Source organism: Rhinolophus sinicus, chromosome 3 (genome assembly GCF_057876585.1).
Source record: "Rhinolophus sinicus isolate RSI-liver-muscle chromosome 3, RSI-T2T, whole genome shotgun sequence".
In the NCBI taxonomy this organism is placed as follows: Eukaryota; Metazoa; Chordata; class Mammalia; order Chiroptera; family Rhinolophidae; genus Rhinolophus; species Rhinolophus sinicus.
Window position 1 is genome coordinate 160,567,043 of NC_142503.1, and position 18,159 is coordinate 160,585,201.

Sequence of the window (18,159 nt, forward strand, 5' to 3'; positions counted from 1 at the left end):
CCTCTTGCTCTTGATAAGAATCTTACGAGACTCGATTTATTCCCTGTGGAGGAAAACAGTTAACAAGGTGTCCCCTGTTTTCAATGAGGGCAGAAAGCAAAGTGGCCCTGCCCCAATTGTATTAATTGAACAACCATTCCTACCACGTCTGGGTAATGCAGAGTAGAATTGAGAATTAGTTCTGTTTTTTTCACCCCGTTCCACCTAGCCTTAGAAGAACCGTGAGCAAAAAATTCAAGGTCTGTTCAGTAGCCATTGTATATATGCATACAAAAAGGGGGAAATGTAATCTTTGGAATCTAAAAGCTCACTTCTGTTTCTTCATGAACTAAAGCAAAAACAATGACAACCAAAACTTTCTCATTAGTCACACCTTTCGTTGGAATCAAGAATGTGCCCTTTGTTAGTCTGGATTACTTCAGAATAGAATGTCCAATTGAATTGCCTTGAGTGAAAATGATCCCGTGAAAAAAAGAAAAAATCACTACTTTCCTTTCAATATCCTCCAGAATGAGAGGTCAGACTCCCAAGGGGTCCATTTGCAGATAAACATACTAAATTGGAAGGTGCATGTACATTTCAGCCTGACAGTGGGACCTTCCTGTCACTTGTGAATTAGCATATTAGCACAGTTTCCAAATGAAGTTCTGTAATTCACAATTCAGTGCTGAAAATTTACCAAGATTACAGTGGTCCCATGGAATGGCTTGGGCTTGTGAACTAAACTTGGTAGGCGAGGCATGCTTAAAAGCTAGGTTAGATCTTTTCTGTTTCAGTAGATAAGAATAAAATTGCCTGGAGAAAGCTGGGAGGGAGGGCGTAGGATGGAGATAATTAAAATGTTTACAATTTACGTTAGGGCTTTAACATATATGAACTGAAACAAAAGTAGAACAAGATTAAAAAAACCACCTCATCACAAGGTTTATTCTCATATAATCTATTCAGGGAATGAAGCCCAGGGTGGTGGAGCATTTGTTACACCATAGTAACAATGGGGGGGGGTCTCACCCAAAGCACCAGGTCACCTTGTGAACAGTCAATCATGAGAGGAGTTCCATGGCACTGTAACTGATGAAGCCTGAAGTTTCACATGGGACTTACATTAAAAATAAATTTAGTTGCTTGAAAGCAATCTCTATAATAGCATCACTCTCACTTGCCTGCATTTCTGTGTTTTCCTGGGTGGGAGGGAAAGGGTAGCGTTACAAGTAGACTGTAAAGAAGTATAACTACTAAGAATTACCTATAATTTTTGTTATACGCATGGAGAAGGCCTAAAGAAAGATGCAGAAAAACATTTTGAACTACTAACCGCGGAGCCTCGGAATGAATCCGTAGCAACTCCCCTATTATGAAATAACCCTAGAGAAAAGGAGGGGGTAGGAGTGATTGTTTTATCCCTTCAGATGACTGCTCACATATCCTTACAGGATGAGTCCCTAGAAGGAAGCAAGCCGCCCCGAGGACAGCTTTTATAGGCGCTGTGACACCGTTCCATTCCATTGCACATCCCTCCACAAGTCCTCAGGTGAAAAAGACATACTCATTTGATTCACACTAGAGCTAAAATGAGTCTCCTGTTGGGTAGCAGGATTTCCCCTCCATTTAATTTCCCATAACAGGTACAGGTCCTTTTTGTCTTCATCAAAATTCTCTAATGTCCACTTTAGGAAAAATCAGGCATGACTGAGAGCAGGAGAAACTGCAATCCAAAGGCAAGCCAGGATTTCACCTTCCCCTGAGCCAGGATCCAGGAATCAGAGGAAACTCACAATCAAAACCAAGAAGGGGCCGGCCCGGTGGCTCAGGCAGTTAGAGCTCCTATGCGCCCAACTCCGAAGGCTGCCGGTTCGATTCCCACATGGGCCAGTGGGCTCTCAACCACAAGGTTGCCAGTTCAATTCCTCTAGTCCCACAAGGGATGGTGGGCAGCGCCCCCTGCAACTAAGATTGAACACAGCACCTTGAGCTGAGCTGTCTCCCGAATGGCTCAGCTGGTTGGAGCGCATCCTCTCAACCACAAGGTTGCCGGTTCGACTCCCCCAAGGGATGGTGGGCTGTGTCCCCTGCAACCAGAAAACGGCAACTGGACCTGGAGCTGAGCTGCGCCCTCCACAACTAAGACTGAAAGGACAACAGCTTGACTTGGAAAAAAGGCCTGGAAGTACACACTGTTCCCCAATAAAGTCCTGTTCCCCTTCCCCAATAAAATCTTTAAAAAAAAAAAAAGCCAAGAAGGCCTGTCTCCAGCTCTCCATCTGACTGCTGCTCCTTATGAAATATTCACACCAGGAGAGGCCCAGCCCTGCTTCCTCCTTCAATACTGCCCAGTGGCAATGAGATGAATTATGAGCCACTGGTAACAAACACACCCAAGAAATAAATTCTTAACACCCAAAGGCAGCAGACAAAAGGGCCTTAGGCAACCAAAAAGGAGAAAAAGTAGCCAACTGTACAATAAAGAACTCCTGACAGATTCTGAACTCTTTAAAGGTTAATAATAAATAAACCCCACGGGTCACTGAGAATTTTTTCCTCCCCACAGTCCCCATTTGGGGGATACCCTAGAATAGGGGAAATTACCCAGCACTCTGAGGAGCCCTAAACAGCTTCCATAGAAGGGATGAGAGTATTTCTAGCATAAGCCCATGCTGCCCGGAGCATGAACTTCTTCTGTTGGCCAACTGAAGGAGGTTGGCCCCAACTTCCGGAGGTTACTATGGAAACTGGTCAGGAAACAGGACTGCTATCTTGACACAACAGCATGCAGTAAGACTGACATATTGATGAAACTATGCCACCAGACTGTACGTATCCATGAGTATGACCTACGATCACAGTTACAGCACAAAGCTCGGATTGGCCCTTCTTACTGCCAACGGGAACATCAAAAACATCACATGTGAAGCTATTAATTTTTTAAATTGATGAACCGATTTGAAAACGGACAGGTCAATTCAGTTCATGAAACACTTAACTTTTAAGCAAGGAGCAGCTGGATAAGGTTTGGTGTGAGTCACACATTCAGCAATTTAAAAAAACAGAGTAAATGGTGGTACTCGGTACTCCTGTAGGCTGTTTGGGGTGGGATATAACGGACTATTATCATTGAATCAGAAAAATCCTTGTGGGGAACAGACGAAGAGAGAAATGACCCTCTCCACACCTCTATTAGCTGTTCTACTGATGGTGGGTAGCAGAACACAAAAGCGTCTATATTTAGTGCCAAAAGGTCACACCTGAAAGGTTTTAGAGGTGTTAGGGGAACTCAAATACATCAGGGGTGAAATGATTCTCCCAACATACCCTTTTAGTAAGACACAAACAGCAAGATTTTGCCCAGACTCAGGCTTCAACTCTTATTTTCATTTATACGTGAAAACAAAGTCTTACTTTTTTAACTGTAAATCTTCACTGGAAGTCAGTAGATAAGATAAAACAAGGATATAAGAAATATACTGCCAGCAACAAAACCAGCTCTGCCCAAGAACTTTCCAGATATCCCCAGGTGGTAACTAGAAACTATCTCATCCAAAATTAAGTCATCATTTAATTTCTTAGCACCAAATAATGCCTCGGGTACTAAAAATAGTTGGAGAAGGCAGATACCAGACTTAAAAGTTGTGCCTCAAATAACAAAAGTTTACTTCCGAAAGTATTGAGACATGTTTTAACTTTTCTTTTTTTCCCACAGAGAAATGTCTCAAATACATTCCACACTATTCAGGGTTATAAAATAGACTTTATGTAGTAAAATTATACCTTTCCTTAGAGCAAGATAAATATTATGAACACTGCAATAACCAAAGTATGCAAATAGTTGACTCCTTGAAATTGTATATGTAACACTTTTATGCATGGGAGGGTATGTGTTTTACTGAGGCAAGGGCCTTATCTAAACTCTCAAAGGGATCCAAGAAAGGGTCTGAAACTGGCTGAACTAAGATGCGAAGCAGCCTTTGCCTCAGACCGACTAGCCCCAGAGCTATGGCGTTCTAGGCAGTGTTTTCCTTCTTGCTTCTTGCTTCTCTCTTTTCAGCTCACTTCTTAGCCACACCACTCTTACAGTTTTCGTGGTTTCTCTCTCTTCTCTAGCTGCTTTTCTTCCTCTCTTCAGGCTCACATTTCTGCCACCGCTCCTTCACTTCTGGTGTGAAGACAGGTATAGTTTGTTTTTTAAAAAATGGTTGCAAAGTTCTTCTGATCAGCAGATCAGTCATGTGTCTTCTAAATTGTAGTACTTATGGCCAGTTTCATTTATGTTCTGATCTTGGGCTCTTTCCAGTTACCTTTGAGTTTGGGGGGTTTTATGGAAAGTGGAGGGTGCTAGACGTCTGATTGCTGGGGACATTATTGCAGCAAGCTTCCTGTAGATTTCAGTAAGCTGAACATGGATGTCAGAGAGCAATGAACACACATACATGCGTGCACAGGCCACCTCCAATCAACCTACCATCTACGGACTACTTTAAGAAAGTTGAGGCCCTCTGTCTCTTTCCCAGTTTATATAAGTATCTGAAGTATACTAGTCTGAACTGGGATGTGTAAGAAATATTTACAGCTTGCTCAGCATGGCATTTTCAATCATGTTCTATAAATGGCATGCTGGTAAATGAGTTGTAAAGAAAGAGTAAAGAAAATGTTACTGCTTCTCCTTTATTGTACATATGACAACGTGTAAAATGAAAAGAAGGGAGATGAGAGAGGTGACTCTCTGCTAGAGAGCCCGATGTGCCTGGGTGCCACAGAACCAGTAAGAAGAATCGTGGCAATTGCTGAGTGCTACAACAAGAACTAAGGTTTAAAGCTGCTTTACCCCACTGCAGCTGTTAGGATGCCAAATCTCAAAATACCTAAATACACTACTTTCATTTTCTACCTGTCATGGATGCTGTTTTATAGTTTGAAGGTCGGGTTGGTTAGCTTTTTACACAACTAAAAATGACAGGGCCATCGAGGAGAGATCTATTTCTAAGAAGAGCTAGAAGTGGCAGACCCCAGATAATCTGAAAATAACTGAATCCAAAAACATATAAGCATAAATCATGCACAGAAATGTCAGCTCTCCCAAAGTTGACACAAAGATCAAAACATTCAAACAATAAAAAAAATTAGCTATATGTATCCAAAAAGCAAGTAATAAGATCAGCAAGTAGTGGGCAACTGAGAAAAGCCATAAACCCCCCTCAGTTCTCCTTTCTGCACCGCAGAGATGCGGTTATCCTGCGGTCCAGATAGATGTGCCTTTCTGATTTCTTACCTCGCTGCAGTCACCGGTCGGGATGTGGGAGGGCCGAGCTTCTTCCTCTAGTGGCTCAATCACTGTCACCTCTGCAAACTCCTCCACGGATTCTTGAAACTCAGGTAAGGACCTTCGTCCGTAACGCTTCCCACCTCTAACATATTTGGGCTGAGCTTCTAGTGAACAGTCTGGGCAAGGAGAAAAGAGTTGAGGCCACATTACATGACAGTCTCGGCCCTTAGCTGACATGCACAGCCGTCAGACGCAGCCCCTTATACCAGTCCCAAAATAAACCACCACCGTTTGCCAGTTGGGGTGGACGTGGGCGTATGTGAGCCACCAGGTCAGATGCAGAGCACAGCTTCTTTCTAATTCGGAATGATTTACAGCACCCTGAGTATATATCTCTGTACGTGATGGGACAGATACAATGCCGGCAGGGAGGGATCGGACTTAAAAATATAGACACAGCGAGGGGTCATATTTATTCTTCTGTTTATTAAGCTGGTGTTTTGCAGAGAAAGGTAAAGGGAGAGGGACGATCATACTAATGGAGAGACACGTTGGAGGAAGTCTTGGAACATCATGATAAAACAAACACCGCATCAGCACTGTAAATGCAGTACTCACACCGATTAGTCTACAACACCCCCCTCACGTACCTCAGTGACTCCTTTGTTAACCACCCCACTTTCTGATCTATCAGACAATCAGGACGGCAGAACAAAGAAACTGACACAGTGGACCCTAATCAATTAATGACAACTCATCGCTTATATGCAATCTGGCATCAGAGCTCATTATAAAATTAAAAGCTGTGGAATAAAATAGCAAATGTGAAGCTGCATTAATAGATATGGTGTATTATGTTTTCTTCTTCTTCATGAGCTTCAGTGTTGCGCAAAATAAAAAAGAATTGTGCATAAGGAGAGAGTCATCTCTTGACCTTAAAGAAGGACTTCAGCATTCTGACATAACATGTTGCAGGTTCAACAGTCACCACCACCACCATCAGCACCAAGGTTTCCACCACCACTACCATCACCACCACCACTACACACTACCCTTTCCTACAATGGATAGCTTTAAAGCAATAAAATAAATACTTCACTCTATGCGAATGTCATCTGAGATACGTTTTTTAGTAACTTGCACAGAATAAGGAGAATAAGTATCATCTTAGATACAGATTTTTTTTTAGTATCTTGCACAGAATTAGGAGAATAAAATATTGCATTAAGATACAAAAGACTGGCAATGCTTTGATTCTTATCACCCACACAGATATAGTATCTCTCTGGAGAACATAATATGTGTTCTGTTTGAACATGACAGTCCTAACAAGACATGTCTGAACTCAGTCATGTCGATTTTTAGATGAGGTATATACACATACCAGCAAAATGAGGGTGTAGAACTAAAAGAACAAAACTTTCCTTTGTCATCAATGAAACCATGTTAGGGGATAGCCATTACTTTATAGTTTCCCTGGGAGGAGGGGTGACCCTATTTGACTAACTCTGCCACCCTCCCCCACACTGCCCTTCCTCTGGTATAAGCTCAGATTTCACAGATGTGGTCAGAAGCATCCTGAAAATGCTCAGCAAAGTTCAGAGTGAAGTATTTATGCTTGCTCTCTAATGTCTAGCGATATTTATATCCAGTTTTTTTAAAGGCCCAGCCAAGTCATTGTATTAGGTCGAGTGATTCTCTTACAGGAAGCATTTAAGTATACAAAATTTATATTGAAAATCACATGCACATTGGAAAGTACCTTTCATCAGAAGAGAGTGTGTCAGCTTGTGAGTATTCAGGAGCGGCCCAGACACCCGAGCTACTTGTTGGCAGCTGACACTCACAGATGCTAGTCAGACAAGAGGCAATGCAGAACCATCCTTAATTTATGACATATTCTTAAATTTTACTGGCAGACAACGAGATACACCATTAGTGATGATGGGGGTTTGGAAAAGATTAAAAGGAAAACCTGTAACATCAGAAAATGGAACATGGGATTTTCCCAGTGTGAGAACTCAGCCTTGGTTTGGAGATGGAAGATGCAGAGGAGCGCTTAATGCATGCTGCACTTTTTCAAGGAAAAAAAAAAAAAAGTAGCGGAACAAAGTAACCATCTTAAAAAACCCACTGTGATTTAATCCTAAACCCACCTGTGGATGAAATGGTTCTCTAGCTATTTACCGCTAAATACCCCACGCTGTGTAGGAAACAGTGGTAGATTTGAAACAGCTCTTTTTCTAAGCAATGGAAAGTAATAGATTGTGAACCATTAGGAACCCTATGGGGTTTTGGTTGATTTATTTACTTACTTATTTTTGCATTGCCAGGAACTTTAAAAAACTTTTACTTATTATATTTTATTATCATAACTAATTTTGAGCAAATTTTAACATCTTTTACAGAATGTACATATGTGACAAAGTCAATTTCTAGAGAAACTGATTAAACTGCATCATCTTTTTGGAACAGAGACACAAAACACACACACAGGATAAATGGGGTAAATAAGGTTTCGTCATACTGAATTTCCCAAACCATCCATGAAACCAATAAAGAACTAGATTAATCACACCAATTAAAAATAAGTACTTCTTAGACTTACACACTCATACATCCCTCTCCTATTTAGAGTATCAGCATCATTGTACTTGCATGATGAGAAGGGGGAAAAAAAGACAGCAAAAGGAGGTCCAGAGAAAACATACATGGTCAACAGCCATAGTTGTGTTATGTATCTGAAAACTCTATGATTCTCCTTATCAGTCTCAGCCAGGCCTTTAGAAATCTACAGCAGCAGTCCACCAAGCAGGAGGTCTCCATGGGGATTTTAAGACACTCTTACATACCCAGATTAAAGAATGCCTTACCCCTTTCCCTACCATGCCCAACAAGATTTGCAAAACCGCAGCCTGGGGCAAAGTTTATTTGCTTTATGAGTTCATCCAGATGCAACTTACATATTTCAGGGTTTCATACTGGAACAATTTTATCTATGCCAGATAATATAGAGTCCTTTGATTTATTAAGAAATAAAAGAGAACAATTCAAAAAGGGGAGGGGAGGTGAAAGAGTAAAAGAGGTCCAAATTTCCAGGTATAAAACAAATAAGTCACAGGGATGTAATGCACAGCATAGGGAATACAGTCAATAATATTGTGACAGAATAGTACTGTGTCAGATGGTTGCTGGACTTATCATGGTGATCACTTCTTTAGGTATATAAATATTGAATAATTATGGTGTGCACCTGAAACTAATATAATATTGTATGTTAGCTATATTTTAATAAAAATCTTAAAGAAATAAAATAATTTACATAAATCATACAGCTTCCCATAGCGTAAGTAACAACTGCAATCATGAGCTCCAAGGACAGAGGTGAAATGCCAGTGAAACAAAATATAAAGCACTGCTGTGCTTTCTTTGAATATATATATTTATGATTCTACCTGGATTGTCAATCTTCTGGGTCATTTTCCCTTCTTTCCCATTTTCCATTTCTCCTATTTGTCATCACTACATAAAAATAAAAATTGGGGTTTGAAGGAAAACAGACAAGACTCCTGCCGAGAAAAGTCTTGGACCCCATCCCTGGAGATCTTATTATGAGTAGTAAGGTGACTTTGAGTCAATCCTATCTGACCTAAGTTTGGATGATCTAGGCTTTATTCCCTAAACCAAATACTTGGTTTGTTCAATTTCCTAAAGACTGCTGGAGTAATATAGAAGTAACTAACAGTCTGTGCAGAGCAGGTGGGCAAAAAAAGAAAGATCTAATCAGAGTTCAAAAGATAAAAAAAACCCAGAAAAACCATTCCTTCTGGCCTTAGAAATTAAACAAAATCTGGATACTCAGACACCACATTCTTTACTCCATATCTCATCTGTCCAGAAGAGGAACTCCTTCTGTAATAATGTTCACCTTCCAGAATCAGAAGGAATCACCATGTACATGTCTGCCTTGTGATCGGAAGGTCTTGCACTTATAATAAAAGGAAAATTGAAATACACTGTCAAATGAGAATGAACACTCAGGGCATAAGCCAGCTGCTGGCAGGGAAAACAACTGACACGACCCCATCCCATCCCTCTCATAACTCCCTTCCCTTCCCTAACTCTAACGGAGCAGTACTTTCTGGAACTGACCTTAGCCACTAGTGTGAAAGAGATGCCCACTTGGAAGGTTGAGCTCTCCTGATGGCCAAAAGCAAAACAATGAAGACCCAAGAGGAAGCTGAAATAGTTACCAGAAAGCCTACACTACTCAATCAACGCTATCTTTGCAAAAACACAAGCTTACGAATTGGAAGGAAGTAGCATCCACAGCACATATATGGGAAGTTAAAGGAGAATTTGGAAGAGGCATGCCAGTATTGCACCGATTCATTTTACTCCTATTTACTGAACGCCCGCCATAGGCAAAGCATTATGTTGTACCTGTTGTGGGATAAGAGGAATATTTTATCATTTTTTGAATCAAATTTCCCTGTTCCTAAAAGTGACCTGAGGATATCTCTAGGATGAAGAAGAAAGCCCTGCTTTTATTCTGGTATTCTTATTTTGGGATCACTCATGCAGAGCCTTGCTTTCTGCTTCCCCTCCTGCCCCATTTAGTCAGCCCAGGAAATCATTCCCTGGATAGCACCTCCTTCCCAAGGACCTCAGAACAAGGGTTTCCAAGCCAATCCAAGGCTTTCCAAACTACATTTCTGCCAAGCTCACAGGATTCATGAAATCCATGTGAAAATAAGACGGAGTCTAAAATGAAGCGCGTGCAAACCTCAGGACAAGCAGCCCAGAGCTTCCCTGGGGAAAGGAAGCCATGTAGTAAGTGAGCACCACCAGCCCACCATCCATCTCCCCCTGCCCCCTCTCGCCTGCTCCAACCTGCACCATTTCACCGGCATTACACCGTGAAAGTGCACACTCACACCTGATTCTACAAAAGAGAAAAGGAAGAGAAAGAATCAAAGGGGAGACAGAGAGAGAGACTGAGACCAAGAGAGAAGGGGGTAGGGACAGAAGATGGTCAGAGACCGAGAGGCTTGTGCTGGGGGGAGGGCGGGGGGCAAGGAGGAGAGGAGGGTTGGAGTGGTGGAAAGAAAGCGGCGAGGAGGGAGATGTCCCAAGGAAGGAAGGGGAGAAGGGAGGCCATGAGAATGAACAACAACAGACATCAGGAAAGCCCTCCAGCCTGCCATTCCTTCTGCCTCCCAGTAAGCTCCCTGCCTCTGCAGGATGTGTTGGCAGGTGGGCCATCGCCCCATGCGTGTGTGCACACAGCTCTCCCAAGGCAGCTGCTTCAGGGCCCATGTCACAGTGCTCCCCAGCTACTCCTCTCTTGATGCACGTGTCCAATTGGAGCTTTCAGGTTGTCCCTGGATGCAATGACAGAAGTTTTGGAGTCTCCACATCAGCTCCTACCAGTCTGAATGATGCATCTTGCTGGAACACAGCTCAGACACAAAGGTAATAAGGGTAGCTTAGAACAGCCTTGCCTGGGAGGGAGGTTCTCACCCCACCAGGGTGTGGAGGAAGGCAACTCCCAGGACTGATAGGTCTGACTAAGCCCTAAAGCAGTTGAAGATCAGTCAAGAGGAAAAAGTCTTTGAGTTGATAATGATGATATGATTATTTCTCCAGCCTTCTCCTGGGAGGAGCCAGCTCACCAGTGAGAGGCACCCACATGGGGCCCCAGGGGAGCAGAGTCAGGGAGAGTCTCATAGCCCAAAAAAAAGTCTCAAAGTCTTGCTTTGCATAATCCCAAAGCAAATTTCCTCGATCTCATTTTTTGCAGTAGGTAAGTTTAGTGGCAAAGCCTAATGGCGTTATCCAGTCCATCATCTCAGAAACTAGAGTTGCCTCCATCTCATTCTTGCCCTCATTTTCTTTTCCTTATTATCTCTTTTCCCTTCAGCAAGGGGCTGATGCGAGAGGGACACACCAATTCTCTAAGACTCCCTGTACAAAATCATCATCTTTACTTCCCCCATTTGGAAACTTTCTCATACACTGAAGTTGAAATAAACTTACAACATCAGCAGAACTCCCAACTAAACTGTTTCACATTATAAACATTCTCACCAGCCCTATTTATTTAATTTTAAATAATATGACTATATTTTTTGCACATACACATATTTTTTTTAAATTGCCTTTTTACCCTTAGTAAAATCATCATAACAATAAGTATTCTTCTATAGCACAGTTTCATAATTGCTTAATCTTTGATTACAAAGATACATCATAATTTGCCTAACTAATACATTGTCAAATATTTATGCTTTATATACGTATGTATATGTACATATATATATATATATATATATATATATATACACATATATATATTTCTCTGTTTTAAATGACTATCCATATACACTCATCTTTGTGAACATCCATAATTATTTCTATAGCATAAGATCTGCGGTAACACTGATTAGCCAAAGGTATTTTTACAGTTTCTGGTACCTATTGTTGTATATCATTCCAGGGAAGTCCTATCTTTTTACCTGACCACCAGTGGGTGTGAGCGTTCCCAATTCACCTTGACTTCATAAACTGACTCCCCACACCTGCTTTTGGTGGTCGTGGTGGTGATAGTGGTGGTGGTTTTATTATGCTTTTAATTTAGGGAGAAATGTGCTGGTCCTCACTGTCAATATCTCATAGATACCAAGGGAACAGGAGACTAAGTTCTTACTTATCTTACTCAGCCAAAGAGAGGACAACAGAACAGGCCTGTTGGGCCATCTGTGTATAACATCTCCTAAAAACAGGGGTGCCTGGTCCACCGCCTCTGAATACAGCTACAAACAGAAATCTTCCATCACCGCAATTCAAGACCTCGCCAGACACCCTCAGACCCGCTTCAACGCACATTTGCTGAGCGAATGAAAAGGTGCTGTTTATTATAGGTACTTATAGCTTCTTCAGAACATCAGGAAAATAATCAAAAGTAGGGTGGTTCCTGGAGTTAGGAATGTTTATTACAAAGAAACAAATAACAGAAACCAATCATCTGCACCAAAACCAGGCCTAGTCTGATCTTCCTAATGATTTGGCTTTTCCAAACCTGAGTTCTCCCTCACCAGATAAACAAACCATAACAGGGAAAAAAAGGGCAACCTGCATTATGCTAACATCGACTACAGAGTAGAAATCTAATGCAAGATGCATCAAATGAGGACAGAATCTCTGGAGAACAGATTCAGACAGCTTAGAGCCTGGGCCAGCATTTCTATTACGTACAAAAATTTCACAATCCAAGGCCATAGCAAATTGAATAAATGACTAATAATTAAGTTGTCATTCTTCACTTATTCCAAGAAAGTAATTTAAAAACTAAATTGTACATGTAGATATGAGGGAGTTAGGCCACTGGCAATGTTAATCAGTTTAGAATTGACAAAAGATTCCCCACAACCCAAATCCATGTTTCTACCCTTATCTGAATTTCAGTCATTCTCATTGTATTGTTGTTATTGTCATTATTGTTATTTTTGCTTTTTAAAGAAAACACTCTCTGCTAAGATTTACAATCATAAATATTAGAGTTAAAAAGATGCTAAAAATAGTCTAGTCCATACCCTCCATTTTTAAAAATAAAGAAACTGTACCTCAGAGAAGTTATAAATGGTGGAACCCAAGACTACAGAAATAATGTGAATTCCATCTCCTCTCAAATCCTACTATAACTTTGTTTTTGTATTATTTACACATAACTGCCTTTTATTAGGAGAATATGACAGCATGTCATCTACTGGGCATTTGTCCCTAGGAAGCAAAACTTTACAGTGTCCATTTGTTAGGTAAAAATCTTATGGAAACAGAAACTAAGTTTTTTCATAAAAGTAGATAAAGTCATTTCGATATTAGGACACAACACAATCAAATCTTTGAGCTGAGTGGATTTTAAGTATTTTCCTGTACAACCACCTTTACATACGGGGTGAACAAAGGCCACAGAGGTTGTGTCGTATACGGCCACCCAATGAGAAGGGTAGAGACAGTATTTCATAACTCCTGGCTCAAGGTTCTTTCCAACATATCAAGCTGGCTTTTCTATATTATGGTCTTGTATAGTATCTGGAATTTTCAATGTATGAAAATCTTAGATGTTATAAAATATCACTTCAGGATCCATCCCGTTTCTAAGGCTATGCACTATGGCCTTCCTATGTTTTCAGTCACCTTTCATAGTTTAAGGATAATCTTTTCTCTCAAAGTCCAGTAGGACCATTGATTTCAAAAGGCAAGACACAAATACCACAGCCCGGCCCTTATGGTAGACGATAAATTGAGTACTGAACAGCCAAATGATGCTGAGGACACAGGCCTCCCTGTCACTAACGATCAGGTGGGACTTGCTCTTAGTCACTCCTTCCGGCTGCCTCTGGCCACTTGTCAGAATCTTTCTGGCCAGCCTGCACTGATGAGGACTGGGGTGGCCCCAGCTCTCCAACTGAGGGCTGACATCCTTAAACTACAGGCTCTTGGAGTTACATCCCTTGGCGATACAGCGTCAGCATCCTCTCTGCCACTATCTGTGAGACGTCAAGTAAGGTCTGTCCCTCTTGAGGTCTCAATTTGCTCATGGTTAAAATGGCAGCGTTCTCTGTAGCCCGACAATGATATGGTCTGTGCCTTAAAGGATAGTTATTTTCATAAAGTGGAAGGAGGGGGTGAACTCGGGTGGCCTCTTGATATGCTGCATTTGAATCCTGGACCCTTCTTTCTGTCTCTCACGAGCCTCGCCAATCAGCCTGTGGGGTGGCGTCACATTTTAGAGTGGGTGGGAGAACATTTGAGTAGAAAGAACTGTGTGATCCCCAGACACAACTGGAAGGGCCAGACAGAGATGGGCAAAAGATAGAAAAAGCAGAGATGCTCAGGAACAAAGCTGGGAATGTGGGAGGGACGGCTGACTCACTGCCTCCTGTGAGATAAAATACGCTTAAGGCACAGACTCGATCCCTGATTTTATCCTGCCAGACCAAACATCAGGGAAGTGACAAAAATGCTGGATGAAATGCTCTCGATAAGTATGTTGCTGCTTCATCACACGGATTTGGAGCAGCTCTATAACAAAGGCTTGCTCCAGCCTGTGCAAAGGATGGAACACACAGAGAAACTATAAAAGTCCCTTCTGTGTGTTGTCCTGGAAGACTTATCCAAATTATGGTTTCGGCCTGTACAGCAGCAAGGCACACACATGACTCTGAAACACCATCTGGAGCCAGAATCATAAATGTTACCTCCTAGCTGTTACCAGGCTCAGCCAGCCATTGTCTATGCCCTCGTCCCATTATTTATGTCCCCACACTGCTCAAATCTAGGGCTCACTCTTCACATGTGTAGTCACCGTAAATCTCTATCTTTATTATGACAATTTTCTGGCACATGACGGTACAGGATTTGAAGAAAGGGCAGCAGAAGGGTCATGTGGACTACCTAGTGGCAGGGCTGCGTCCTCCAAACCTGCACAAAAGCACATTATCAGCCTACAGAAGGACACGGAACTTATGCTTAGGACCTATGCTCATATTAACTAAAACGTTATGGTAACATCACCATAGTTCTATTCAGGGTCCTAGCTCTTGCACCATTGTTATCAAGATGACAAACAACCTTCCATAAGGAAAAATATCAATAAAATGTGAGACCCCATAAGAACAAAATTCCACGTTCCAGCAGTGATCAACTACAGAAATTTTACTGTTAGACTAGAAAATCTTGAGGAGGCAATAACCTTCTTCCCAGGCTCACTGTTGGCTTCCAGAGGGCCCTGGCAAGTCTCAGAGTTGACAGGAACCTTCTTAGGGGTGGTCACCATATGCAAAAAAGGGGGAGACTCAATCCGGAATCCAAAACAGTGCTGAACACAGTGTTCACACACATGACACAAATCTGGAGCATTTCAGAAGGTGCGACGAAGAACTGGATCACTAGTGAGGATAAGAAATGAGTTCCCATCTGTGCTTCATCTAAATAGGTCACATTGAATGACTCTTGGTAGCAACAAAATGTTAATGATTTTCCTCAGTCTCAGAAACTGGACTGTATTTTTTATGTTGTTTTTTAAAGTCAGGTTCATTAAGGTATAATTTATATAGAGTATCTTTCACCCTTTTAGTGCACAATTTTATGGGTTGGAAAAACTCATAAAATCTGTAACTACCACCACAATCAAGACATTAAAGTTTCATCACCCCCAAAATCTCCTCATGCCTCTTTACAGTCAACCCCTAACCCCAGCCCAATGACCACTGATTTGATAAAACTGGGTTGTATTATAATACAAATGTCAACACTCTTTGGACTTCCCCTTAAATATTTACCATATTTCATCAAGTATCATATTTCATCAATTCTAAAACACACAAGTATCATCAAGTACCATATTTCATCAATTCTAACACACACACACACACACACACTCACCCCTAGATTTGAACACTGAAATTAAGATGTGTCTTACAATTAATGGTATTTTACTATTATAACTGGCAACAATTTTTCTTCTTAGAGATACATAAAATAGTGATGCGTTTTATAATCTATAGTGCCTTTAAAAAAATCAATAAAGTATATGAAACTCATAATATTCACTGAATACTTACTATGTGCTAAGCATTCTACTAGGCCCTGGAAATATAAAAAACATGAACCACATGGTCCTCAAGGAACTATCACTTGAGAGGGGGAGATAAACAATTATAATGTGATAATGTCTATAGCAGAGGGTTATCCACTCAACAGGACTAAATAAAATTGTCTCTAGATAGGCCACCCTTCTTTTTTCAGGCAAAATTCCCAATTCATATCCTTCAACGTACACAGGAAATAAGAATGAAGGAAGCATCATTCAGCTTCACTCTGCTCATTTCAGGAGTGAGTTATTGCCACACCACCTGACATACTGCCTAGGAACAATCCAATTATTTCTTCCATAATTCGCTGTTGTCGGAGGGAAGTCTCATTTTAGTGTTCAACAGCTGCAAGGCTTTTATGATAATATCAAAAGACAAGTCACTGAAAATAACTGCTCAATCCATGAAAGGCAGATGCCCCAAATCTTTCATAGACATGCTTCAAGGTCCCCAAATTCTTCCCTGCACAACTTTTATAGGGGAAGGTAGAGAAGACAAGTGAGTGTCCTTACCTGGTTCCTGAAAGTGTTCTTCGTTGGATAGAGTTCTAGACAAAATAAGTATTAACGCTTCTTTAAACTGGTCAAAATGCACCTAAAAATAAACAATTCAAAATAAATTCAAAATCATTTCCACAGTCTTAAGGAAACAAATCCATCTACATATAAGGTACCAGAACCATTGTTAGCATCCTGAGAGCTTCAAAGCAGTAAGTCACAACCTGCTTTTGTTCCCTTTTTTCTTCATTTCTCTAAAGCACTAAAGGGAAAATGGGCTGATTATTTTTGACACCCCAGTATCATAAATACTAATATCAATATTTATTCAACCCTGAGGGGAAAAGCTATATAGCAAAACCTTCTTTATAAACTCATACAAAGATATATTTTGAATTCTTATTTTTCTGAATAAGACCAGAAGAGAAAGATGTTAGGTTAGATATTAGGAGAAACTTCCCAAGTAAATGATGTATTGTAATGATGTCCTAAAAATGCTTTTATCTCTTAAGATAGTCTAGAAAGGAGTAAGTTATCTTTTGAGGATGACTTGAATATAGTTTTGCCTGGGGCAGGTGTATAATATTTATCTCCCAAGGCCCCTATGATTCTATAAATAAGCAAAAATCAATAGCAAACACAAAGGATAAAAGGACCTTGGAAAGCATTTTCCTGAATTCTTAAAAACACAGTTACCTGGACTGAAGTAGGAAAGAACCTGAGTTTTCTTTAAATAAATAGTTAGAATTGGGATATCACTGGTTAAAGGGGTAAAACGGTTGTCTTTCCGGCCACGTATATTTTTCTATAACATAAATTTATGTGATTGCACCATGCGGCAGAAGGGAGAGACGGTATTTCTTCTCACCATTATTCTAGTTTGATAACGTGGCATCTATTTATACAGAAGCCCATATATAAATACAAACTTGGTAAATCTTTAATTTACACTCTTATGGGTCTCTTTGGACATCTTTATAAAACATGGCCTAGAAGTTTAAACATATGCAACAGATATAAAACACTTTCAAATTAAATTTGGAAATGCAACAAACCTCAAGAGTTATCTAAACAATGGAAAAGTCATATACTGTGTTACCCATGCAAATCAAAGGAGAGAAAGCCATTGAGATTCCTATGTCATAAAATTGTAGATACTTGCAATTGACAACACTCTCCCAAAGTATATGTGATTTCTCTATTACAATTAGTTTTGATTGAGTCATACTCCAAAATCATATTCCTTTAGATCACGTAGACTAAAAATCAGCATAATCTACAGAGCCAGAGCAGAAATCTGTCAAGGGAGTCTGGGCATCCGCTAAAGAGCTAGGGCCGTGCAATCAATGAAAGAGTTAAAAGACTGTAGAAATGTAGGCTGTGCTAATTAGGTTTCACAGATGACAAATCACTAAGAAGCCTGGGGGAGGGCAGAGGGCCGTGTCCCAGAGTCAGAGGTGGGCTTCAGGCACTGTGCCATCCCAGCTCCAGTTCCCAACCAGCCGGTCCGCAGACATCACATGCCCAAGGGCACTCCCCATTAGGGGCACTTGCAGGCATTTACTACTTCCTGCCAGAATCAGGCCTCCCTCTCAGGGAGTGCAGCAGAAGGGTTAGGAACACAGGCTGTGTGCCGGAACCAGCTGGGTCCAGGTTCTGACTCTGGCTCAGTCACTCACTTCCTTCTGTGAATTGGCTAAATGTCTACACCTCTCTGAGCTTTGGTCTGCTCATGTGTGGAAATGGG

General features: G+C 41.0%; 1 protein-coding gene across 7 annotated transcripts in view; it reads right to left on the reverse strand.

Moving 5' to 3' along the window:
• The window catches only part of NIN (ninein), a 95,586-nt gene that overhangs the window by 58,745 nt on the left and 18,682 nt on the right, over window positions 1-18,159 (reverse strand). For all 7 annotated transcript variants that reach the window (XM_088797329.1, XM_019725670.3, XM_088797330.1 and 4 more), the window contains 2 exons: window positions 16,428-16,509; window positions 5,264-5,433 (listed from right to left, as the gene is read on the reverse strand). In XM_088797329.1, the coding sequence (XP_088653455.1) occupies window positions 5,264-5,433; window positions 16,428-16,509 (252 nt within the window). The remainder of the gene's footprint in view (window positions 1-5,263; window positions 5,434-16,427; window positions 16,510-18,159) is intronic.